Consider the following 24,568-nt stretch of genomic DNA (forward strand, 5'->3'; position numbering starts at 1 on the left):
CGAGCGCTAGAGATAGAGAGAAGTAGCGATAGATATGGTGGGTGGGGGTAGCGGGAGAGGGGGTTGGTGGAGGGATGTTTACTGACCATTCATGGCATCCCTCATTCGGAACTCCTCAAACATCCCTGCCCCGAAATAGCAGTACAGACTGTAACACATGAAATCCATGATCCAGCCGTTTGTCACCTCCATCACCTGGAAAAAGTCAACACTGACAAGCAAACCATTCTGCGCCCAATTCCGCACCACCTTCCTGCCGTTCATAAGTACGGGCGTTCGTAACCTGGGGACTTTCTGTAGTGGGTCAGATCTTATTGATATCTTATCCTTGCATGTATTTCATCACCTCCACTGGAATAGAATTCTTTCAGATGACGTGGATAACAGTGACCTTTTGTTCATGTTTATAGGTGTTGTACACATTGTCTCCTGCTGTTTGATCCAGAACACCAGGTTATTGTTGTTTTTCCACTGCCATAACCACAGTAATGGTACTGCTCCAAGTGAGCACCATCCCAAGAACTGAATGCAAAATTAAGCTGACTGCTCCATTGTCAGAAATGCTATTAGAACAATATTATATTAAAGCTGGTCTTGGTGGATATAAAATATTATATAGCATTTTCATTATTTTCAGACAGCCAGAAGTTTTCTTTCTATATCCCAGGTAGCATAAAAGGCAAAGTAATGCTAATGCTAAGAATCTGAAATCTAAGCTGAAAATGCTGAAAGTACTTGGTGGTGAGAGAAGCTGTTGATGTTTCCAGTCAAATCCCCTTTGGGTCATTTTCGCCCATTAACTAATGTTGCCACAAAACTAATAGCTGGTCATTTGTTTCTCGTAACCTGTGCAAAGTGGCTCCTGCAATGTAAAGGTGATTGCAATAGGGGGAAAAAATCTATTGACCGCAACAGGAGACAAAACTCTTCCCTCTAACCCCCAACCTAATAGTGGCTCAATTTTCTCAATTGGAACTGTGTAAGGAAAGTCTGCTTGTGATAATGGATATTACATATTTTGGTTGTTTCAAGGATCTAACAGCATAAACTCATGTAGAGTAAATTTTATTTTTGCCTTCTGTAAAGAAATAAAACACACATCTAGTTTCCACATGTAATTCAACCATGGAAATTGTGACCACCATTTTATAAATATAATTGACTTTTTACCTATTGTAGTCATTGGCTTTGGAAAAAGTACTTGGAAATTGCCTATTGTAGTCATTGGCTTTAGAAAAAGTGCTTGGAAAGAATGTAATTTTATTTTGGGTATTACCAAAATAAAATAACTTTGACATTTCATTAATTCAAATATGATCCAATAGGTTTTATAATAAAATTTATTCTGCATATACTGACTTGGTCATTATTCTTTAATTTCAATAGTAAATTATTAGTTTACAATAAGGTTGAGCATATTCTCAAACATTGTAGATATATTTTTAATTGGGGTCACTAATATTACATCTGTTTACAGGAAGTTGCAAGATTTTTTGACACCAAGCACAAAGATCACTATAAAGTCTATAACCTATGCAGTGAGTATATTTGTTTTTAAGAGGGATGCTTGGAAAATGGGAATTGAACGCAATGGGGTGGTGGGGGCAAAATGTGTGGGTTGTTTAAAAGAAAAATTAGGGATTCTAAATAATAGCTAGGAAAACTGTCCTAGTTTTTGATATGCTGATATAAAAAGATATGTAATGTTTGGAGATGGAACTTAATGGTATGAAACACATTTTTCACACTTGTCATGTACAAGTGACTAATTACCATATTGATCAACTTGTATCTGAACTTGTCCACTTCCCTAAACTGGTCTATATAGGTAATGTATAAACGTGTTCATTTGTTTAGAGTTGGAAGGAAAAATCAAGTTTTGACCCTGGGACATTTTAAATTTATAATGTGATTAGATGGAACTCTGAAAATCCAAAGTATCGTCACCATTTGAGATTAGAGGGTGGTGGATGTGCTTGGGTAATCTACTCAGACTTCTATGTAAATACAGCATAACATCGCCCTCTAGCACTGGAGGAAAAGCAGCAATATTTTGGCAACATTTACCTGCAAGCTTCCCCCTAAGTAGCACATTCTATCTCTGAAATATTGATATTCCTTCATTATCCGTTAATCTTGTAGACCTTCCTTCCTATCACCCTTGCGGGAGCCCAATCAGATCAATAGCTCCACTATTCTTGGTTGAGGCTTCTTATAGTCATCTGGTAAATTGAATCTGCAACAAACATGGCCTTGACAGTGTCACCCGCATCCTGAGAGCAAATATTTTTAAACAAAATAGAATGAACAATGAGCTGACTTGATACTACTAAGATATGAAGGGTCAATTTAGCACTGATCTGTGTTGTCAGGATGAAATGTTTAGTATAATCACTTTCTGGTTTGATCACAAATAAAATAAACACACAGTAAACAGAATTACAGTCAAAACTCCTGGATGTTATAACAAAATGGGATATTTAAACAATTTAACATAGTCACCATGTCACTATTTTCTTATCATTTTACAGTATTTCTTAAGTGTCTTTAATTTGTCTTCAATTCACTTGAGTTCCAATTTCTTGTTTGCAAAAACATGCAAATAAGCTGATTTTACTTTATACTGCTATGGTCACTGAAGTGAAATAGCACACCAGCACGTCAAATTTTACTTTTGCAGTGGCATGTACCTCTACAGCTTAGCTTAGTTCAGAGAATTTTATAGACAGCCGATTACACCAAGATACTGATGCATATGCTTGTATGGATTTATTAAGTTCCAAGGAACTGAAAAAACACTTTGCATCTTTGCAAAGCATTTCTTTGATAATCTGCAAATTTCCAATATTCTGTATGAGACTGAAAAATCAATCTAGATTCTGCCAGAAGCATGCCAGTTTCAGCAACTGAAATTCCAGACTGACCCCTAATCTGAAGGGGATTCATTCTGCTTAAACTACAAGATTTTTCACACCACTTTAGAAATGAGTCATTCATTCTGAAGGAGCAGAATGAGGAGGTTAAATGCGTGGTTAAGGGATTGGAGTAAGGAGCAGGGATTCAGTTTTCTGGATCACTGGGGCCTCTTGGGGCAGGTATGATGTGTTCAAAGAGGACGGATTGCACTTGAATCCCAGGGGGACCAACATACTGGCGGGGAGGTTTGCTAAGGCTACTGGGGAGAGTTTAAACTAGAATTGTCGGGGGGTGGGATCTGTACTGGAGAGACTGGGGAAGAGGTGTTTGGCTCTCACGTAGAGGAGGCTAGGAGTAAGTACCATAAGCAGGTGATAGAGAAGGGACATGTTCAGACAGACTTGAGGTGTGTCTATTTTAATGCAAGGAGTGTTGTGAACAAGGCGGATGAGCTTAGAGCTTGGATCGATACTTGGAGCTATGATGTGCTGGCCATTACGGTGACTTGGATGGCTCCGGGGCTGGAATGGTTGATTCAAGTGCCGGGTTTTAGATGTTTCAGGAAGGACAGGGAGGGAGGCAAGAGGTGGGGGAGTGGCACTGTTGATCAGAGTGTCACAGCTGCAGAAAAGGTGGATGTTGTGGTGGGATTGTCTACGGAGTCTCTGTGGGTGGAGGTTAGGAACAGGAAGGGGTAGATAACTGTGCTGGGTGTTTTTATAGGCAGCCCAATAGTAACAGGGTTATTGAGGAGCATGTAGGGAAACAGATCCAAGAAAGGTGTGAGAATAACAGTTGTTGTGATGGGGGATTTTAATTTCCCAAACATCGATTGGCATCTCCAGACAGTGAGGGGTTTAGATGGGATGGAGTTTGTTAGGTGTGTTCAGGAAGGGTTCTTGACGCAGTATGTAGATAGACTTACAAGAGGCTGTGCTTGATTTGGTACTGGGAAATGAACCTGGTCAGGTGTAGATCTCTCAATGGGTGAACATTTTGGTGATAGTGATCATAATTCTATCTCCTTTACATTAGCACTGGAGAGAGAGGAACAGACAGGCTAAGGTGGTCTTGAAGTAAAGGGAATTATGAGGCTCTCGGGCAGGAAATTGGAAGATTAAATTGGGAACAGATGTTCTCTGGGAAAAGTACGGAAGAAATGTAGCAAATATTCAGGGGGGTTTTATGTGGAGCTTTGCTTGGCATATTCTGATGAGACTGGGGGGTCATGATAGGATACAGGAACCGTGATGTACGAAGGCTATAATAAATCTAGTCAAAAAGAAAAGAATACAAAAGGTACAGAGCTAGGTAATGTTAGATCTGGAGTGCAAAGCTAAAAGGAAGGAACTTAGAGATTAGGAGAGCCAGAAGGGGACATGAGAAGGCCTTGGCGGGCAGGATTAAGGAAAACCCCAAGGCGTTCTACAAGTATGTGAAGAGTAAGAGGATGAGATGTGAAAGGATAGGGCCTATCAAGTGCAGCAGTGGGAAAGTGTATATGGATCCGCAAGAAATAGCGGAGGTACTTAATGAATACTTTACCTCAGTATTCACCACGGTAAGAGATCCGGGGGATTGTGGTGGGGACTTGCAGTGGCCTGAAAAGCTTGAGCATGTAGATATTAGAAAAGAGGTGGTGCTGAAACTTTTGGAAAGCATCAAGTTAGATAAGTCGCTGGGATCAGATGAGATGTACCCCAGGTTGCTGTGGGAGGCGAGGGAGGAGATTGCAGAGCCTCTGATCTTTGCATCGTTGATGGAGACGGGAAAGGTTCCTGAAGTTTGGAGGGTTGCGGATGTTGTTCCCTTATTCAAGAAGGGGAGTAGGGATAGCCCAGGAAATTATAGACCGGTGAGTCTTACCTCAATGGTTGGTAAGCTAATGGAGAAGATCCTGAGGGGCAGGATTTATGAACATTTGGAGAGGTATAAAATGATTAGAAATAGTCAGCATGGCTTGTCAAGGGCAGGTCCTGTCTTACGAGCCTGATTGAAATTTTGAGGATGTGACTAAACACATCGATGAAGGGAGAGCAGTAGATGTATATGGATTTCAGCAAGGCATTTGATAAGGTACCCCATGCAAGGCTTATGGAGAAGGTGAGGAGACATGGGATCCAAGGGGACATTGCAGTGTGGATCCAGAACTGGCTGGCCCACAGAAGGCAAAGAGTGGTTTGTTGAAGGGTCGTATTCTGAGTGGAGGTCAGTGACCAGTGGTGTACCTCGGGGATCTGTTCTGGGACCCTTACTCTGTGACTTTTATGAACGACCTGGATGAGGAAGTGGAGGGGTGGGTTAGTAAGTTTGCAGATGACATGAAGGTTGGGGGTGTTGTGGATAATTTGGAGGGCTGTTAGAGGGACACAGATAGGATGCAGAGTTGGGCTGAGAAGTGGCAGATGCAATTCAACCCAGATAAGTGTGAAGTGGTTCATTTTGGTAGGTCAAATATGTTGGCGGAACATATTATGAATGGTAGGACTCGGCAGTGTGGAAGATCAGAAGGATCTTGGGGTCTGAGTCCATAGGATGCTTAAAATGGCTGCGCAGGTTGACTCTGTGGTTAAGAAGGCATATGGTGTATTGTCCTTCAATCGGGGAATTGAATTTAGGAGCCGTGAGGTATTGTTGCAGCTATATAGGTCCCTGGTCAGACCCCACTTGGAGTATTGTGCTCAGTTCTGGTCGCCTCACTACAGGAAAGATGTGGAAGCCATAGAAGGTGCAGAGGAGATTTACAAGGATGCTGCCTGGAATGTGGAGCCTGCCTTATGAAAGCAGGTTGAGGGAACTCTGCCTTTCTGCCTTGGAGAGACTGATGATGAGGGGGGACCTGATAGAGGTGTATAAGATGAGAGGTATTGATCAGGTAGATAGTCAGAGGCTTTTCCCCAGGGCTGAATTGGTGGCCACAAGAGGACATAGGTTTAAGGTACTGGGGAGTAGATATAGAGAAGTCGGGGATAAGTGTTTTTTACTCAGTGGTGAGTGCATGGAATGGGCTGCTGGCAATGGTGGTGGAGGCGGATACGACAGTCTCTTTCAAGAGACTGTCAGATAGGTACATGGAGCTGAGTGAAATAGAGGGCTATGGGTAAGCCTAGTAATTTCCAGGGAAGGGACATGTTTGGCACAGCTTTGTGGGCTGAAGGGCCTGAATTGTGCTGTAGTTTTTCTGTTCTAAATACACTAAGATGTCTCTCGATGGGTCCCTGTTAACAAAGGTTGATCTTGTCTACTTCCCCAGCCTGAAGTGTTATTTAGAAACACTTGTTTCTAATGGACTGTTCATACTGTCAGAAAATGCTGGGAGTATTCAGGAACTCGAGCCACAACTGGGAAGAGAAACAAATTTAACGTTTTAGGTTGAAGACCTCTCATCAGAATGGCATTGCCCACATCCTGAGAACAAATTTTTGAATAAAGCAAAACCAATAACACGCTAATTTTTTTTTTGAAACTGCTGAGATGAAGGGTCATCTGAAACATAACTGTTTTTCTTCCCACAGATCCAGCCTGACCTGCTGGGTATTTCCAGCACTTTGTTTTTAGATGTCCAGCATCTACAGTTTTTTATTTTCATATTCATAATATCATTGGGATGCTAACTTGCAGAGTTTGTAGTTCAGATACTTGTATTCTGTTGAGACTACCAAGAATGCAGTGACCGAAAATCTTTCTACCACCAAAATGCCAAGCTTCTAATAAATGAGAATACAAATCACTTTTATTATTAAACTTTAGTATCTTGGGGTATATAACTTTTGAGTTGTGGGGGTGTGGTAAGAAAAGATGCATCTTGTGGGGGGGAAAAACATGTAGTACCATGCTATATAATAAACCACTATTGCAGGTACCAATAAAATGAAAAAATGCATGGGCAACCTTAAAGCTGGCAGAATAAGTGTTATTTGGAATACAGCTAATTCTAGTAAACTGATCTGTTTCCTTGTGTGATTTGTGAATTCAGGTTTACGGGCTATTGTTTCTTGCTATTACTTTTGGTTCAAAGTTGTGTAGCATTTGATTTAATGACTCAAAACTCCATGAAGCTCACTAAAGGTCTTAAGAGTTATTGTTTTTCAATAATTAGCATCAATAATAGGATTCCATCTAGATTAATTGTTCAGTCTTTTTTAAAACACAAGGATTATTTTCAAATAATTTGTTGAATAAGAGACTAACTAATTGTTTCATCATAAATGTACAGCAAAAAGGAAGAATAAAGCTCATCTGCTTACAGAGAGTTAATACCAGTTAATCTAATAATTTTCTATATCCATTTCTAACTGAGACATTTCTTTACCAGGTGAAAAAGGCTACAACCCAAGATTTTTTCATTACAGAGTGGAAAGAGTTTTCATTGATGACCACAACGTGCCTGCTCTGGAGTAAGTTTATTTTTGTCTCTAAGGTGACTGAACAACCATTGCTGTCTAGTACAAAATTTAAAAGTTGTGATGTTTTATGTATCAGGGACATGCTGAAATTTACAGCTAATGTTCGGGATTGGATGGCGGCTGATGAGAAAAATGTTATAGCAATTCATTGCAAAGGTGGTAAAGGTAGGAGACTTTCTGGCTTTGACATTTTGTGTGTAATTCAGACCATTTTACTGAAGGTGATCAAATTAAAAAGTTAATGGATTAATCTCAAATTTAAAAGGTAATAGACTCTAGTTTCTTGAATCTCTGTTACATGGTGCTTCCATTGTAACTGGACGGGGGTGGAGGATGTTAGTAGATTCATATGGTGAGGATCACATATTTTGGGCTTTAGATCATCTAGATCTCCAACTCTGCTCCTGGACTCATCTGAAACAGTACATCATTTGAAATAATAACACACAATGCTAGAAAAACTCAGCAAAGGGAAACAGTCAACCCTTTAGAACTGGGACAGAGATACAAGTTGGATTTCAGTAGAAGAGAAGGTGGGGGAGCAATGTGTAGGACAAAGAGGGTGTCTGTGATAGGATGAGTCAAAGTGGCTTAATGGGAACAGTTATCAGCACATTTAAGCATGTAGGTTAAGAAAATCTGAGCCAACATGATGTAACAATGGAAAATGCTGGATAAACTAAGCAGCATCTGTGCAAAGAGACAGTTAACAGTTAGCTGGAGCTGCTTAGTTTTTCTAGTATATTCTGTTTTTTGTTTCAGATTTCCAGCAACAGTAGTATTTTTATTTTAATTTGCTTTGAAATAATAAACCTGCTTTGAAGAGCAGGAATATGAAAAGAACAGTCTTGAAATGTACACATTTTACCACCTCAAACCTACTGACACTTCAGTGAAATCATATTTCAGATTTCCACAATCTGTAGGGTTTATTTGTTTTCATGAACTATGAACCAAAATTCTGGAAAGACTCAGCAGTTCAAGCTGCATCTGTAAAAAGAGAACCATGGTTAACATTTCAGGTCAAAGACCTTTTATCAGGACTTGTATGCAGCAGTGTTCTGCACACTGGTATTATGTGAGTTTGGTTCATTTTATCCACTAATGTGTTTGTAACAAAAAATAGTGTGGAATAGGGTCTTCTACCTTGCACGTTCATTCACCAATGATAATACAAATTGAAGTAAATCTGGTCATAGCAAAGATGGGAGAGGGAAAGCCTAGGAATACCAATATGAGCACTGGTATTGGCAGTTGGAGCAGGGTGCTAGTATTTCAGTATTTATTGAGAAGAGTATCAAGATGAATGATGTTTAAAAAAAAATATGCCGGCTGTTTTGGCCTGAGGGGAGGAGAGTGTCATGGGTTGAAGGAGATGGAGAATGAGAAGATGAATGGGAATGTTTTAAAAAAAAATGGAAAATGTCAGTAGACTATCTGAAATCATGGGGTGTTGTGTGAGCTGAATTTTATTACATGGAGGGATGTGTGGCTAGCATGTGATTGAATGAGGGTACTTTGGGGGGGGTTGGTAAGGGTTATTTGAAAGTCTAAATATTACTAGTTGAGATCTGAAAGTCTCATAATGAAGAGTAAACTCAATGGGAGTTACTCTGCAAGATCAGCTGACAGAGTATAATTAAAGTGAAATGTTGGTTCAAACTTGGAAGTGCTGCTTGAGAAATTCAAAATTTTCTTGTTGGGCAGCCCACTTTACAATTTCCAATTTGCCTCCAAAAAGAAATCTAAAGAAACAAGTAGAATAGTTGAATGTTCAGTTAACTGAAAGCAAGTTCTATGCCACAGATGCAGTTGAAATGGTAATTTTGCAGGAATAAGGAGTAGTGAGGAAAAAATGAATTTAAATTGTCTCTAATCATATCTTAATCTCATTAAACTGCTTTTCAATTTACTTTAAATAATGCACTTGGACTATAATGGAAGGGGTACTTTCATTTATGCAGTGGCTTTTATCTCTGGATGCCCAAGTCCTTTTGTCAATTAACAATTTTTCTAATGTTACTATTCTAATATAGACAGGAAGTACCTTGAGCACAAGTTTCAGCAAACAGTGCTGCTCTTATTTGTACAATGGAATGTTTTCTACCCAATCAGGAAGCTGAATGGGATCTCAGTTTCATATCATCATGTGCAAAAGATGAATCACTAACAGTTGAGTCCTTCCATTACAATGGAACATCAATCTAGATTTTCCAAGGCTCAGAAGTAAGATATGAACATGTTGCATTCACTAACAGAAGATTACAAGAGACCTGTGTCATGATCCACAGGTCGTGCTATTGTTTAACCTGAGACCTTTTCCAATCCATTTGACTTCTGAATTGTAAGGATTTGAAGCCTTTTGGTCTATCATGTCTTGGGTTTGAGCTGCCCTCCAGAAAATTGAAGACACAATTTAAGTTGTCTGTTCAGGGAAATGGTGCAATGAAAGGGTTAGAGGTAAAAGAAAGGATACTGTTCTGGGTAGTCTTGGAATAGTTTGGTTGATCAGCACTTGTATTGCTATGAGGTTGGAGCAGGGTGGGTGGCTGTCCAAACCATATTGGCTGATGCAACTCAATGCCACTTAACAGGAAAGACTACAAGTCTTGCAGAATCAGCTAATGGTATCATTAAAGTGGAAATATATTGGTTAGAGCTTGGGGGGAAAAAAAAATTGCCTTCAATGCCATTTAGAGACTGACTGGGGAAGTGTTGGTGGTATAGTGCTGAAAGATGAATGAATATTCAAACCTTGCAGGTTTCAAGCAGCTTGGAGCGTAATTCAAATGAGACAAGTGTCAGATGCAAGAGCTTTCCTTGACCTCTTCAAAAAATGAAAAGGCAAGATAGCAGTTACTTAATGAGTAATTCTGTAAATTTCCAAACAGTTTTGTAATCAGGAACAGCATTCTACTCTGCTGGTCCTGGATTAAGGTAAATTTCCAAAAAGGAGAACCTAATGTCATGGTATTGGCACATATTTCAACAGAGTGTAGTTTAGTAAAATATTTGTTTATTCATTAATGATTTACCAGTGGCTTCAAAAGCTGAATGCTGTACAATTCTGCAGTTCTGGTTCAGAAGGGTTTGGTGCCTACAGTTGAATTTGGATTTCTAATCTGAGTTTTAACTAGTGGGGTATCAATGTCAAAATGCACAAATACCTCATTAATGCCAAGAGTCTATAAAAGAAATCAAGTATGGGCCAAATTATAATGTTCACCAGCATTGCTGGAGGGGGCATATAAAGAACATGAATGAGGAAATGATGTGGTGGTGTTTTCATTATTTTAAAAATTTTATTGGTCTTATTCTCTTCCTGAAACCTGACTTGTAACTTGATTAAACAATACTAGGATTTCAATGTCAATATTCTGTGTTTGCATTCTGACTTCTACCACCTGAGACTGCTTTAAAATTAAGGAAGTTCTTCTATAGGTAATGGTCAGAAATTAGGTCAAATAGTGAAGGAAAATATCTGATTGAAAACAGGATGTTTGGAATACTCACCAGGTTGGTCTAGAATCTGTGGCAAGATGTTGCATGTGAACAAATTGTCTAACATTGTCAGAATGTGGGTTAATTGACCCAGAAAGCTTCTACAGAGATGAAATTTGTGTCAGGCATCAGAAGTAATAAATATTGTTAATTTTCTGACGTTAAGTGGCCAATGGAGGTTGCTGTTTGAGTTCATGATTATTCTGAGACCTCTAGAAATATTATAAAAAGATAAAATTGGTAAAGAAGATCTTTTATTTCAGAAAGTTCTTAAACCCATTGAAAAGATTTACAAATGCTGCAATTAGTATCAAAAGCTAAATTAAGTATTACGGGGGGAAAAAAGTGAGGGAAAAGCATGAATTGATCTAATGGAGAACTTTTTCAGAAATGGGCAATGATAGACAATGGAAAGATATGGCATACGAGTGAACATGGAGGAATTTTTTTTTGTAATTAAGGTTAGGAGTACTGCTGCAAAGTGTAATTTCATATTCCTCTAACTTATGAAATTAGGTTTTTCATGTGTTCAAGTTTTAGACATGGGAATTTGACTCCCAAAAATTTTTCCACCTGCTGCAAATTGTGCTGATCTGTGTTGAAGGTTTGAAGACATTGACTACTCATTGCAGAGGGACATTATTGGGGGTTAATTTTCATTCCCTAACAAGGGGTCATACTTGCAGCTTAATGTAAATTGGGGGATTGGTGTTGAACTCAATCCATGCTCCCAGATCACATCACGTTAACATTCAGAAATTTAACATGCAAGCCCTAGCCTTATTGAAGTTAATACTGATTTGCAAATGACCACTTGGATATTCTTATCTGGGGTTTCAACATATTTAAGGCTCTGGAAAATTATAATTAAGAAACATTAATCTGGAACATTGACATTTGTTACTGTTTTGGGGAAGAAACAAGATGCCTTTTGGTTACTGGTGGGGTGTTGACATATAGGGTGGGGGAGGGAGAAAATGGGCAGTTAAGGTTTGATTTTTTGGAATCTTTAGCTTCTGTTTGGTTCACATTAATCCATTAACTCATAAATTGAGTGCAGGGCTATCTTGATTTTTGTTTAAACTTCTGGTTTTATCATTCTTGCTCTGAGTCGCGATGACTTGGGAAAGCCAGTTTTGGTAATTGGTGTTAAAGTACATTCCAGGATGTCTCCATGTTTAAGGTTACCTTTTACCTTTGCTTTTTTTTAGGCAGGACAGGAACAATGGTCTGTACCTGGTTGATTGACAGTGATCAATTTGAGAATGCAAAGGTACACCTTTTTTAATTATATGGCAGTTGAAACTTTTTTTAAGACTTGGATTAGATATTGAGATTCTCTTTTACAATGTGCTTGAAGGTTGGCATCTAAGCTCCAATTACATTGAAGACTAGAATCTTGCAGTAATATTTTTTCCCCACAGGAAAGTTTGGATTACTTTGGGGAAAGAAGAACCGACACAAGTGTCAGCTCAAAATTTCAGGGGGTGGAAACTCCCTCCCAGGTAATATCATCTTGTTTTATTGTGCCGACCTTTACAGTGGGTTTGGGTTTGATTCCTTAATGCATTGGAATATCTGGTATTTTACACTGAGTTTTCAATAAATTAAACATTTCAAATCAATTTACTGGATTATCTCTCGAATCTTCAATGTAAGCAATTGTTTAGATTGATATTGGTACCAAATTTTAAATCCACTTAAGTTTATGCAGCCCTGGTTATAACACTAATTAAATGATTTGTACACAAGACAAAACCATAATTTGGTCTCCTAAATTTGCATGTTATAGATGTACATATATCTTTTATAACAAAGTAATGCTGGGAGTTTCCTAACAAAAAGGGGGAATTGTACTCTGTACTGCATCTAAAGGAGGGATGCTTAAATTTTTTTCTTCCTTATAGAGCAGATATGTTGGCTATTATGAAGTAATGAAAAATGAGTACAAACGACAACCTCCACCTCCGAAGAAACTAAAAATGAAAAGCATCAGAATTTATTCAATTCATGGTAAGCCATTTTAATAATGCAAACTTGGCTTAGCTAATGGTGGCCTTTAAAACTTGAAGATACGGGCTTGGGACTTGAGCATGTCAAGGTGCTTCTGTTATTTAAACATTAACTGAGGACAAGTTTGCCTTGAATTCAACTCTTATCAGGTATCCCATATCTATTCTTTATATGTAACTAAATTCTATTGTTTATAACAATATGAAATGTGTGCTTCATCTGAGAATTTGTTTTTAACGTCAGAACTGTACTATTTAGGTGGAACTGAACAATGGAATGCACCTGATGATGAACAATGTAAGAACCCAAAAGTAAATTCCCAAGTTGAAAGGGACATTGCAAGTCGAGAGTTGTCAGAAATATTACATACATGCAAAGTGCTTTAGAGCCACTGAAGTACTTTCAAAACATAGTTGCTATTATAGAGCAAATGCAGGAACCAGTTTATGCACTACAAGCTCCCACACCAATATACTGACCAGATAATCTGTAGTTTGTAGTAATATAGGTCATAGAGAAGACAGCAATTTTAACATTTTATATTATAATGCAGTAAAAAAAATTTGCTAATTTCAAAATAACCATTTCTTTTTAAAAATATTTGTTAACTTTGTTTCAACATTGAAACTATCTAGGTTATTAAGTGTGATTACTGGTCATTTGCCATTGTTCCACAGAATTACCAGATGCTGAGCACAGGTAGGCTCATTTATGGAACCCACACATAATGTGAAAATGGGAAGTCAGCTGGAGATCAGATGCTGGTGTCTGATCTTCTAATTCACTGCTGCACTTGGCTGGCATTTCTAGATGCTTGGCTCAGCATTGAGACTGGGAGACAGTGCAGATATGCTGAGTTGAGGGGCTGATACATTTCACATACAGCCCCTCAGCTTTGTACATAGTATGAGCCCTTTCATTTGAATGGAGTCACTAACCTTAACTGGAAAAAAAGTGGGTTGGTTAGTTTAGTTCTTAGAAGTCAGTTTAAAACTAAGTAAAATTTACTTAAAGCAAATTTTTAAAAAAATGAATAATTTAAATTCATTTGATCTGTTTTTAAACTGCTTTGACAAGTTAGTAGTGAGACCTGGAGGCTATTTAGACCCACAGGGCCACAATGCAAGGGCATCTGTGGAAATAGGGTGGGCAGCAGGCATGAGGAGTGGGCTAAATTAGGCAAGATCTAGGCCAATATTTTTAAGAGCTATGTGATTTCATCTAATTTAACTTATTAATATTTTCCATTTCAAGATAACATGGAGTGGATCATTTATTTCAATCCTACCTTCAATAAATCTACAAGTTAAAATGTGTGTAATAATATAAATCATAGAAGTTATGTCAGGCAAAAGAGATGTGGGGATATCCTAACAGTTTACCTCAACAACACTCATAATTTGTATTGCTCACACTACTCTTCCTTGTGGCTCAGGTAGAATGAAAAGAGTCTGATTTCCTTCCATCAAACAAAATTACAATTATTTTTGTTAAATATTGATAGGGGAATAAGTATTTGCCAGTATAATAGATACCTTTATTCTTGTTTGAAATGGTACTGTGGGATTATTTTTCAATCCACTGGCCACTTGTCTCGAGCTACTGACAATCCCAGCAGTATTAGCATGGATTGGTGCATGGCCAAAGTGATCCAGTCCATTATGGGACAAATGACCTGATGTGAACAATCATTTACAAGGTATAACTGAGCAGAAAATTGACTTGTAATCAGTAGACCTACATGGAAACATCTTTGGGATTTAAATACAATTCAAATCTAACAGGCATGCAGGCATAGTTGAAAATAATTTTGAGGAAGAACTTTATGCAGTATTCAATGTGTTGGCAAAAGTGTGTCAAAGGGTAACTTGCACTGGAATGGGAAAAGTAAGAAGTGGAGAGAACTGCAGAAAGTGAAATGGGTGGCTTGTTTTCCCCAAAGATGAGTCTTAGTTTTAGCTTGAATGTCTGGAGACCAGTTTGTATGCAATTCACAATCACTTGATGCTCAGATCATTACCAGCTACTGCCTCTGCTTTTGAAAGAGCCAGTTCCCAAATATGCTGAGTTCCAATAATTCCATAGTCTTGCTGTTTCTGGCTCTGAATAAACTGTACACTTTATTGTACTGTCCTTGAGCTTTCCATCTCCATAGCACAAAACCCGATTGTATCTTCCTGATTCTATCTACAAAAGGAAAAGAGCAATTTATGTACTCTTCCAATGCTGCCTTTTAACAACAAGGGAATTGACAATGACTTTTCATGTTAGCTTGTTCCAAGTGCATTTTTTTTAAATTGATATCTTAAACTGTTAACCTGTAGCTTGCCTACCAGCTCTGCAGTATACTAATAAAGATCTATAGCAGTTACTTCAAACTGATGGTATTCAAGAGAAACATAAATGAGAAAAAGGTTAGATTCTGGAACATTCTTATGCAAAAATGTATAGGAAAATTATTTTTGCTTGACGATGCAGAATTGTAAATCTCAAAGTTAAGCAGTCTATTAACATTAGCTATTTTTTTAAGATTACAACCTTAGTTGAGATGTCTTTGATGTGCAAGGTGACTAGTCATGTCGTCTCCAGTGTGCACCACTGAAGCTAGTGCCATGCTGCAGTTAGTAATGCCAAACCAACACTAGGGGATTGGACAAAGGCAGAAAGCAGCAAGAGTTGTGGCTGGAACACCTATCAAAAAGTGACAGGTTGTGATGGAGCAATTAAGCCTCTCAATTGTCTGGCAGTGCAATGCTAATGAGCTACAGAAGTATTATCTTGCTATTCAGGAATTGGAATTTTATGCAATGGGATGGAAATGTCACAAACATTAGGAAGGTGTGAAATGCCAGAAGTTTGTTTGGATGAGAAGGATTTAACATTCAGTAATGAGAAAAGAACATGAAGCTAAATTGTGAAGACATGAGACTGCTGATGCTGGAATCTGGAGCAACAAAGAATCTGCTGGAGGAACTCAACGGGTCGAGCAGCATCTGTGGGAGGAAAGGAATTGCCAACATTATGGGTCAAAACCCTGTATCAGGACTGCTTGTTTGTGAAGACACAAAGATCTATGGAGGGGAATGAACAGTTGATGTTTTGGGCTGAGGCCCTTCATCAGGACTTGAGGGTTCCTGACCTGCTGAGCTCCTCCAGCAATTTTTGTGTTGCTTGTTTGTGAAGACTGTGCCAATTTCAGCATTTGCCATGATTCCTCTGGAAAACAGATTACAACATGTAGCATCTATGCATGTAGTTAAATGCGCTGAAATCCAAAGGTGCTGGTCAGAGCCGATCTGCACTATTGCAATCACAGATTCAATCAGTCACAATTTGGTGTAAACTTCAACGATTGAACTATTCTTGTAGAACTTGCTAAGCACTGTAGAATGATGATATGTAAATGAGTTTCTAATAGCATGCTAATTACTGCTGAAGAAATTTTGTTTCATTTTCTTGCTTTGTTCCATGTGTGACCAAATCCATGTTCTTTTCTGTAAGAAGTTTTACAAGTTGTTTTTAATAACTGCTGCTTTTTACTTCCTGATTTGTTGACAATCTGGTCTAATTAGCTGGCAGTTTAGCCAGACTGATAACATTGTTCCTGGTTAGCGCCCCTCCCCGAAACAAAAGAGCCATACTTGATGTCGGATATGCAAAAAAAAGTGTCATAGACAGTTTAATTTTTACTGGGCTGCTTTTTTTTCTGATGTTGCATTGTTAACGAAATCTGGACTATTATCTCAAAACTCTACATTCTAAAGTTTTATGGTGGGTGCCCAGATGGACAGAGTATTACTTCTATTGTACTCAATTTACCAATCTACAAACTCCTGAGTGACTTGGTTAATTAACTTTTTGATTGGGAGCCATCCCAGAGGCACCATCGTGGCTGCAATTCCTTCTCAAATTTTTCATAATTTCCAAGGTTGAATGGATTGACAGTGTTTTCACTCTAGTTGAGTGAAGTTTTTGGGATGCTCAATACCCGCATTTGGTGAGGTTGGGTTGGGACTGGTGGAGGGGAAGCTGATGTACTATCTCTCTAGGCTTGGTGTTTTTTGTTTTGAGGCCTTCAACATCTGTAGTTAAAGATTTTAGAAACCAGTAGCACACATCTCATTTGATATGCAAACTTGAATGACCTTAAGAATTATCAAGCCTGCAATGACTGATATTTATCTATGATTCTTACAAAAGTATAAAATATTCCTCCCCATTTCTTCTTCCCCACACCCCCCCCCCCCCCAACACAGGTGTTGGTAGGAACAATGGCAGTGACTTGAAAGTTGAAATAATTGTGAAGAAGGTGCTTGTATTTCAGTGTGTTTGTGCAACACAGGAAAACTGTAAGGTAAGTACCCAATGATTAGCAAAAGATCAGTTTAATACCATTGCTTTCATTCCAAATAACAGTGAAATGTTTTAATGCTTCAAACTTAAATTCAAGTTAACAGCAGAACATCAACTTATAATTTTGCCATCATTTTGCATGTATTCAAGTTCAAATGTGATATAACTTACTTTGACTGTTGCCATGTTGAGTATATTAGATAATCTGATGCAAAATGGGACAATTATAGTGGAACAGTTAGTCTTCCCAATATGTGCTCAACATGAGGTGGTTTCCATTAGCAAAGAACTTCTATTTTAGAGCAACCAAGGATAAGCAAAACAGAAGGCCACATACTGAGATGATGGCAGGCTGCCTTTGATCCCTAGAGTTCTAGCAACGATGCTCCATTGTGTAGCATAAGGAGTGTCAGTAACAGTGAAGGAATGGTGTGTGACTTTGCAGGGCAGATTTAGGGTGCATCATGTCTGCTCTGTACCATTTGGCATAGATGCAATGTATCCAAAATGATAAACAGCAGGAAAAGACAAATTGCCGCATTAAGCTTGCCCTATGCCATAATCACCAAACCATCATGACTACAACAAATGCTTGCCGCTCTTCCCTCCATCCTAGTAGGCAAGTAAGAGGCAGAAATAGAAAGAAGTAGGGGAAAAAAAACACTGAACTAATGGGGGTGAGAAAGGGGAGAGAAATGCACCGAGATTCTTTAATACTCTTGGGTGATTGAAAGGCATCCTAAAGATCACAAGACCAAGTCATTTGCTTTTGATTCAGACTCTGCTCCAGTCAGAAACTGGTTATGTTCGTTGAAAACATGAAGTAAATCAGCATCTAACATACTAACTGCCAATATTTTTGGGGGATCCTCTGTTCTCTTGGAGAATAGTTTTGGTTTATTTGCGTATAATTTAAATGTGTTCTCTGCCCTCAATCTGCTAACTGGAACCATCATCAATAAAGATATAACCTAGATTGTTAATAATTTTAGATCTGTCAGTCACCTTCTAAATTACATTGACCTTCGTGTAGCTAGGGTTCTTAACTACAGTACTGGAGTTGCAAATGTTACACACTAGAATATTCACTGAGTATCCTTCACTTTCCAGTCTTTTATGTAATCATTTGATGAAACAGCTGAATGTTCTGAGGAACTCTCCTGAGCCTCCAATAATTACCATTATCTTCGTGTTTCAGATGTAATCCTCATAATCTTTGCATTGACTGTCTACCTAACCCAAGAGCTCTGATTTTTCAAGGTTTGCTTTGCTCTGCTGTTACACTGACTTGTGTAAATACCAAGATGAAAGCTGTGATGAAGCATAGAGCAAAAGAGTGCTACTGCAACTCCACGTTGCTCAAAAGCCTGCTGCTGTTTTCTTGGTCAGTGGGCAGGTTGTGATGAGTGGATATTGTCTATGAGCAATGTTGATGGTCATATCAATTAATTTGATTGGCTCACTGCCATTTTTTCAAGGGTAGCTGGGGATGGAAAGTAAAATGCCCATGTCTTGGAGGGGGGAAAAAAGGTGCTGGAGTGATTTTTGGTCAGTTTGAACCTGCTTTTTGTGGGTAGTTGCATCTGGGCAATTGTCACGTTATTGGGCAGATGAAGGATGCTTGCTAAACTGAAACTTGGCTTGAAGGAGACTCTAACCTGGATGCAAAAGTGCTAGCAAAATTTGGTTAATGCAAACCAAAGAAAAATGTTTGGTGTTTCATCCAAAATGCCAGAAGATAGCAGACATTAGAGATCCTTCTGTTAGTAACAGAAGTGTTCATCGTTGCCACTAGGCAATCTAGCCCCTAAAATAAATAGATAAATTCAAATCATTGTAAAACATCAACAATGGAGTTCTAGCATGCAGTACATGCTTTGATAGTGCTTATACCTTTTGGTTCAAAAAGAATCAACGTGTGTATGTCCACAATTTTTAGTGGAATAGGAAAGTGGGAACCTGAAGATTGAGGACCATTGGCCTGGATGTATCTTGAAAGATAAAGTTGTTATTTTTTTTTCTTGAACTGATTATACCATGCAGTGGCAAAGGGCTACTTTAACCAGCATTGATCCTGGTCAGCAAGCAGTTGACTTGGATTGAGGTCATAGATGAGTTGAGCAGATAAATCTGGATCACAAGAAATAAAGGAACAGCTGGCCATTTGGCCCCCTTAAATCTGCTCTGCCAGTAAGGTCATGATTGATCCCACTTTGCTGCTTGATCTCAAACCTCATTAGTGTCCAAAAGCACATTGTGCAGCCTTGAATATACTTGATCACTGACAACATCCAGATAGCAACAAGGTAGTAAATTCTAACTATTTCCTCTAGTCAGTCCTAAATTGGCAACCTTTTCTGAAACTATGACCCCCTGGTTCTGGACCTTCCACAGAGAAAATGACTTCTCAGCATCTATCCTGTCAATCCCCTTCAGAATATTGCTCATCTCCATGGGATCACCTTTTACTGTTTCAAACTTGTAGGCAAAGCTTCCTTGACAATTTTTTAAAACCCAGCCTTATCCCACTAATCAGTCTCAAATCTTATGATGTGCTGATACAAGGGAAAGTAAGTTTTTTTTTCTGATATGGAGACCAAAACTACTAATAGTACTCCAGATGACTCGCCTATGCCCTGTAAAATCTCAAAGGTTTCCTCTCTCTTGTGCTGAATCCTTTGTAATATCAGCTAACATACCATTGCCCTCTTTATTTCTGTTTGCGGTAGCTTTGTATATACTTTCTCTATCTCAGATCATAAGGTCTCCTTTTCTCTATACAAGTAAAACACCTAAAATTTAACATCCAGTTTTCCCAAACAGATGCCAGTCATGCTTTCATGGGATCATGCTTCCTAAAGGTATGTCCAATCCTTGAGGTGCTTCAGCAATAATGGTAATCAAGGCAGCCATTCGTCTAACTTGGACTTTCCAGTGGCCATTCTAATTTGAGCTTTGGATGTTCAAACCACTTTAGATCTAATGCCCTCTGGTCACTGAAATGTAGTCTCTCATTACCAATGACTTGCTGAACATCTCCATGGGCCAATTGAGATATTGCTGAGGGATTGAAATTGTATTTGTCATGGGTAAGCATTGGAGATTTTTTCTGCCAAAAGGGTAGTAGTTAACCTAAGGTTCTTGCAACAATCCACTGATTTCATGGATATTCCATCTTATTGTGGGATAGATTGTAAATTTTAAAATGAATAGGCTCCTTGCTGTGAGAAAATGATGAATGGAAGCTAACTGCTTGTTCTAAACATGGACCATGTTGAGGGCTGAATTCCAGAGATGGTAAGAATGACTGTCTCTGGCATCAAGGCAGCATTTGACCAAGTTGTCGTCATGGAGCCATGGTAACAGAAGTAAATGGGCATCAAGGGGAAAACACTCCAATGGTTGGAGATGTTAGAAGTCGATCATCCCAGATCAGAACATCTCTGCAGAAGTTCCTAAGGGCAGTGTTCTCGGCTCAACCATTTTCATCTGCTTCGTCAATATTCTTCCGTTATAACATTCAGAAGTAGTGATGTGGTGAGATTTGGAGCAAAGTGGTCCTGGTGAAACCCAAACTGGGCATCAGTGAGCAAGTGCTACTTGATCACACTACTGATGGCATTTTACATCACTTTCTGCATGTATTTGCAAATACTTCAGCCTAGTCTTTAGCACATATAGGCCAGAATGCTATCATTGAGGGTTGGCATGTTCTTGGAGTCTCCTCTTCCTTTTAATTGTATAATTGTCCACCACATCTGAAGTGACACACTGGTTGTGAGATTGCTTAATGTTGTCTATTGCATTATAACCTTGTGGGAAGTACAATGAAGAAATAGTTGAAGATGGTGGGACCAAGGACACTCCTCAGGAACTCCTGCAGTGGCATGGGGTTGGTATATTGAACCAGGGTTGATCCACTGACCAGATAGTAATGGTAAAATGAGTAATATGCCAGACCATGAGATTAGATTGCGGCAATATACTTTTTTTTTGCTGTTGCTAATCGCAGCACCATTTTGCAGCTCATAACCAGGCACCTAGATCTGTTCTAAGTCTATCCTATTTAGCTAACCGCTGTCACAATAAAATGGAGCATGGCCACAAAATTAGTGGCTTGTTGTAAGTACCTGTTGGACTCTACTGTCCTTTTTGCAAAAATTCTTTCATGCTTATACACGACCTAAATACAATTTCAGATCCAGAACAATATGGTTGACTCTTAATTGCCCCATGGAAATGCCCAGCAAGGCATCTGGTTCTAGGGCAGTTGGGAATGAGTAATAAATATCAGTCTTGTTATTAACTCTCGCTGTAATGAAGGCATAAATATGCTCCTAGTCTCCAATATAGTGTTGTGTAGCTTTGAAAATGGGAAGACTGGGCAGGTGGAAATGGGTGAGAGGTAGAAGTTCAAAAAGGGAAATGAGGGAAGCAACGAGCATCAGAATGAAGACAGAATTGTAAAGGACAAATTATAATGTGCAATTAGTTCCAGGATGGTTTCGGCAGTGCTCGTACTCCAGGGAGAGGTGGAAAGAGGAGAAAAGGGCTGTCATTGGGTTTGGCTTCAGCTTGGCAGAATTGCCCATCTTTAAGAGACTGTCCATGATGTTGACTGCAAGTACAGAGGAAGAGAACAAATGGGTGGTGGGAAGAATTCCCTCCTGAGGGGAAGGAACCTTCTCTATTGAACATGGAAAAAGCATGGTTGGTCTGCTGAACTTTTGAAGGTATATTGAAATGATGGAGAAATAGTTTAAATGCTGCTAATGCATGGATTGTACTCTGAATCTTTTTTGAATTCTTTTTTCTGCTGTATAGTTTTACCACTTCCTGTCTCCAATGACTCTTCTGATCATCACTTTTCTTTTCATTGCTCATATTCCAGCTTTGAACTCCAGGTTTTGCACGAAGATAGGCAGCTATCCCAAATTGTAACTAAACATTTGTACTGTGGCATGAAGTTAATTATGCATTTTACAAATCCCTGTATTTAATATATTTTTGTGTACAGCTGTTCTTTGATGCTGGGAGTAACTCTGCAATAATTAGCTTGGAGAATGGGCCTGAAGTGAGTGGTGATGTTAAAGTCAGATTTGAATCTAATGGGGTAAGTTCATTATTTTTTTTTTTAAAAATTGTAGAAGAATCTATGTATTTAAAATAAAACTTACTTTTTTTTCCTTCTATTTAGGGCCTACCTAAAGGTTATGACGACTGTCCATTCTACTTTTGGTTCAACACATCATTCATTGTAAATAATAGGTACAGTCCAATTTTTTAATAAAAGACCAGTTAATACTGGGCATAAAGATGCAAGCTAGCCAATTGGTCTTGTACATGGTAATTTATGACAAGTTGTGCATTTTGTTTGTCACCTTTTGAAATTACTTTCCAAATTCCAGGTTTGAAGACTTAAACTCATTGTGCAGGTAGACAAATGTATGCTTCATCATTCTCTGGCAAGTGTGCTCAATTGGGAGGAAAAAACCCAAATTGCACCCTAAATCTAGCATTGGTTATTTCCTGACAATTTGATATAATGCTTGTCATAAGTATCTGGTATCTTCCAGCTGGGGAAGAGGTGGGGAGAAAAGTTCACCCCTTTAAAACAAGACACTATATTTGTTTTGAGGTGTTGGAATTTCTTTGTTTTATTGGTAGCATGACTTCAATCCAGATTCCACGTTTTGTCATAATGCAGAACAACCAACCAAAGTTAAACTTTTATCTTCATAGTTTATGGAATTCTGCATTGATTTTAGAGGATGCTTTGAGTCTCAAACTATACCATTGAAATGCATTAATTTTTTCAGCATGGATTTGTAAGTGAGAAGTTTGTAAAAATATTGGTTTGTTTTGAGAGTTAAATGTGGGTTTGTCCCAGTTGCAGAGCAAATGTTCTTTTAAAATGACTAGTAGCACTTGTATTTGTCTCAAGGGCAAACCCTTGTCAAAAAATCCTTCAAACTAAAAAGTGAGCATGAATAAATCTCTGCTCAGTAGTCACAGCTGTAGCACCTCAAGTAGTTCCTGCTCAAATTTTGACAAAGCTACACTATTTCATTTTTGTGATGTATTTATTATGTATTTCAGGCTCTGCTTGTCCAGGGATGAACTTGACAACCCACACAAGCCAAAAACCTGGAAAATCTACAGTGAAAAATTTGCAGTTGAGGTGAATTTTGATGATCCTGATTCCAGTTAATCTAGTACCACAGGAACAGAATAAGCAGAGAATGACTCCAGGCAGTCTGTAATGTAAATATTATTTTGGGAGTCTGGTACTGCCTTCAGTGGGGAGGAGGGGAGAGACAATATTGTGGGAACTTCTACTTGCTGCAAGATATTCCAGTTTAAAAACTTTTTTGTACTGAAAGGAAAAACTGTTGGAAAATGGTCAAAGTCATTGTTCTGGTGTGGCAGTGTACTCTCTTAATGTCGAACCTTTTTCAGCCTATTTTTCCTTAAGATTGCCAGTGTTGTATTTACCTCAAAGAGGGTTGATTATCAGTGATCCCAGGACTGGATTAGACTTTTTTAAAAAAAGAACTTTGATATTTTTACTTGTCCAGTGCTTTCTTTCTCTGACAGAATATGAACAATCAGCAATGTTACAACAGCATTAATAAATGCAATTTCCCCCTGTCCCATACCCTTTAAGCTGATTTTAAAAAAATGTTATGATTTGTCCTCTACTACTTCAGTAGCCTGAATGTATTTAACCATCATTGTGCAGTATTCAGGCAAAAGATTACAACCACAGCACTGCACCTGTGGATGGGAAAGGAACAAGAGGCCTGCACAGCACAGGCAGCAATGTAATTATCCTATTAAGTGATCTAACTGTTCATATCTGCTTAATGAAGTGGTATTTCTGTCTGCTACAAACCTTGAGCCTAGGTCACTTTCAATGGAACTGTGTACATTTCCTGTCTGATTTCTAGCACACTAAAACATGATTGTAGTATGGGTGGTAATGTTTGTTCAACTGTTATAAAATGCATCTATCACTGTAGAGTTCTTGAATTTCTCAATAAATAGTAAAATGCTGATTTCCTAGTTTGAGATTCCTCCTAGCCATTGTAGCAGATATTAGCTGATGTTTTCTTAATAGAATTGACATGTGATATTGTAACTTGGTAATGTTTACAGAAGGGTAAAAGGATCCAGTTCCTGCTCTTTTCCTACATAAGTAGATGCTACATTTGGGAAGTAGGACAAGTGTAATAGGTATGTGTAATTTTTTTTTGAATGAAGTGACATAGTTGTGCTTTTCAATGCCAAACTGTATTAGGCATCTTACTTGCCTGAACTAGAGCTTTGTAGTGTAAATTCCACTTTACACTTGATCATTCCCAACATCTAAGGAAAAA

The 24,568-nt window shown here is 38.5% G+C and overlaps 1 protein-coding gene across 1 annotated transcript in view; it reads left to right on the plus strand.

Annotated features, from left to right (window-relative positions):
* The window catches only part of LOC127576139 (phosphatidylinositol 3,4,5-trisphosphate 3-phosphatase TPTE2-like), a 40,516-nt gene extending 15,959 nt beyond the window's left edge, over window positions 1-24,557 (plus strand). Inside the window, exons 7-16 of the mRNA XM_052026527.1 lie at window positions 1,478-1,538; window positions 7,232-7,313; window positions 7,399-7,487; window positions 12,035-12,096; window positions 12,248-12,328; window positions 12,731-12,836; window positions 17,093-17,190; window positions 22,207-22,302; window positions 22,387-22,457; window positions 23,289-24,557. Of these exons, the coding sequence (XP_051882487.1) occupies window positions 1,478-1,538; window positions 7,232-7,313; window positions 7,399-7,487; window positions 12,035-12,096; window positions 12,248-12,328; window positions 12,731-12,836; window positions 17,093-17,190; window positions 22,207-22,302; window positions 22,387-22,457; window positions 23,289-23,400 (858 nt within the window). The 3' untranslated portion in view covers window positions 23,401-24,557. The remainder of the gene's footprint in view (window positions 1-1,477; window positions 1,539-7,231; window positions 7,314-7,398; window positions 7,488-12,034; window positions 12,097-12,247; window positions 12,329-12,730; window positions 12,837-17,092; window positions 17,191-22,206; window positions 22,303-22,386; window positions 22,458-23,288) is intronic.
* The last annotated feature ends 11 nt before the right edge of the window (window positions 24,558-24,568 follow it).

Source organism: Pristis pectinata, chromosome 11, assembly GCF_009764475.1.
Source record: "Pristis pectinata isolate sPriPec2 chromosome 11, sPriPec2.1.pri, whole genome shotgun sequence".
Lineage (NCBI taxonomy): Eukaryota > Metazoa > Chordata > Chondrichthyes > Rhinopristiformes > Pristidae > Pristis > Pristis pectinata.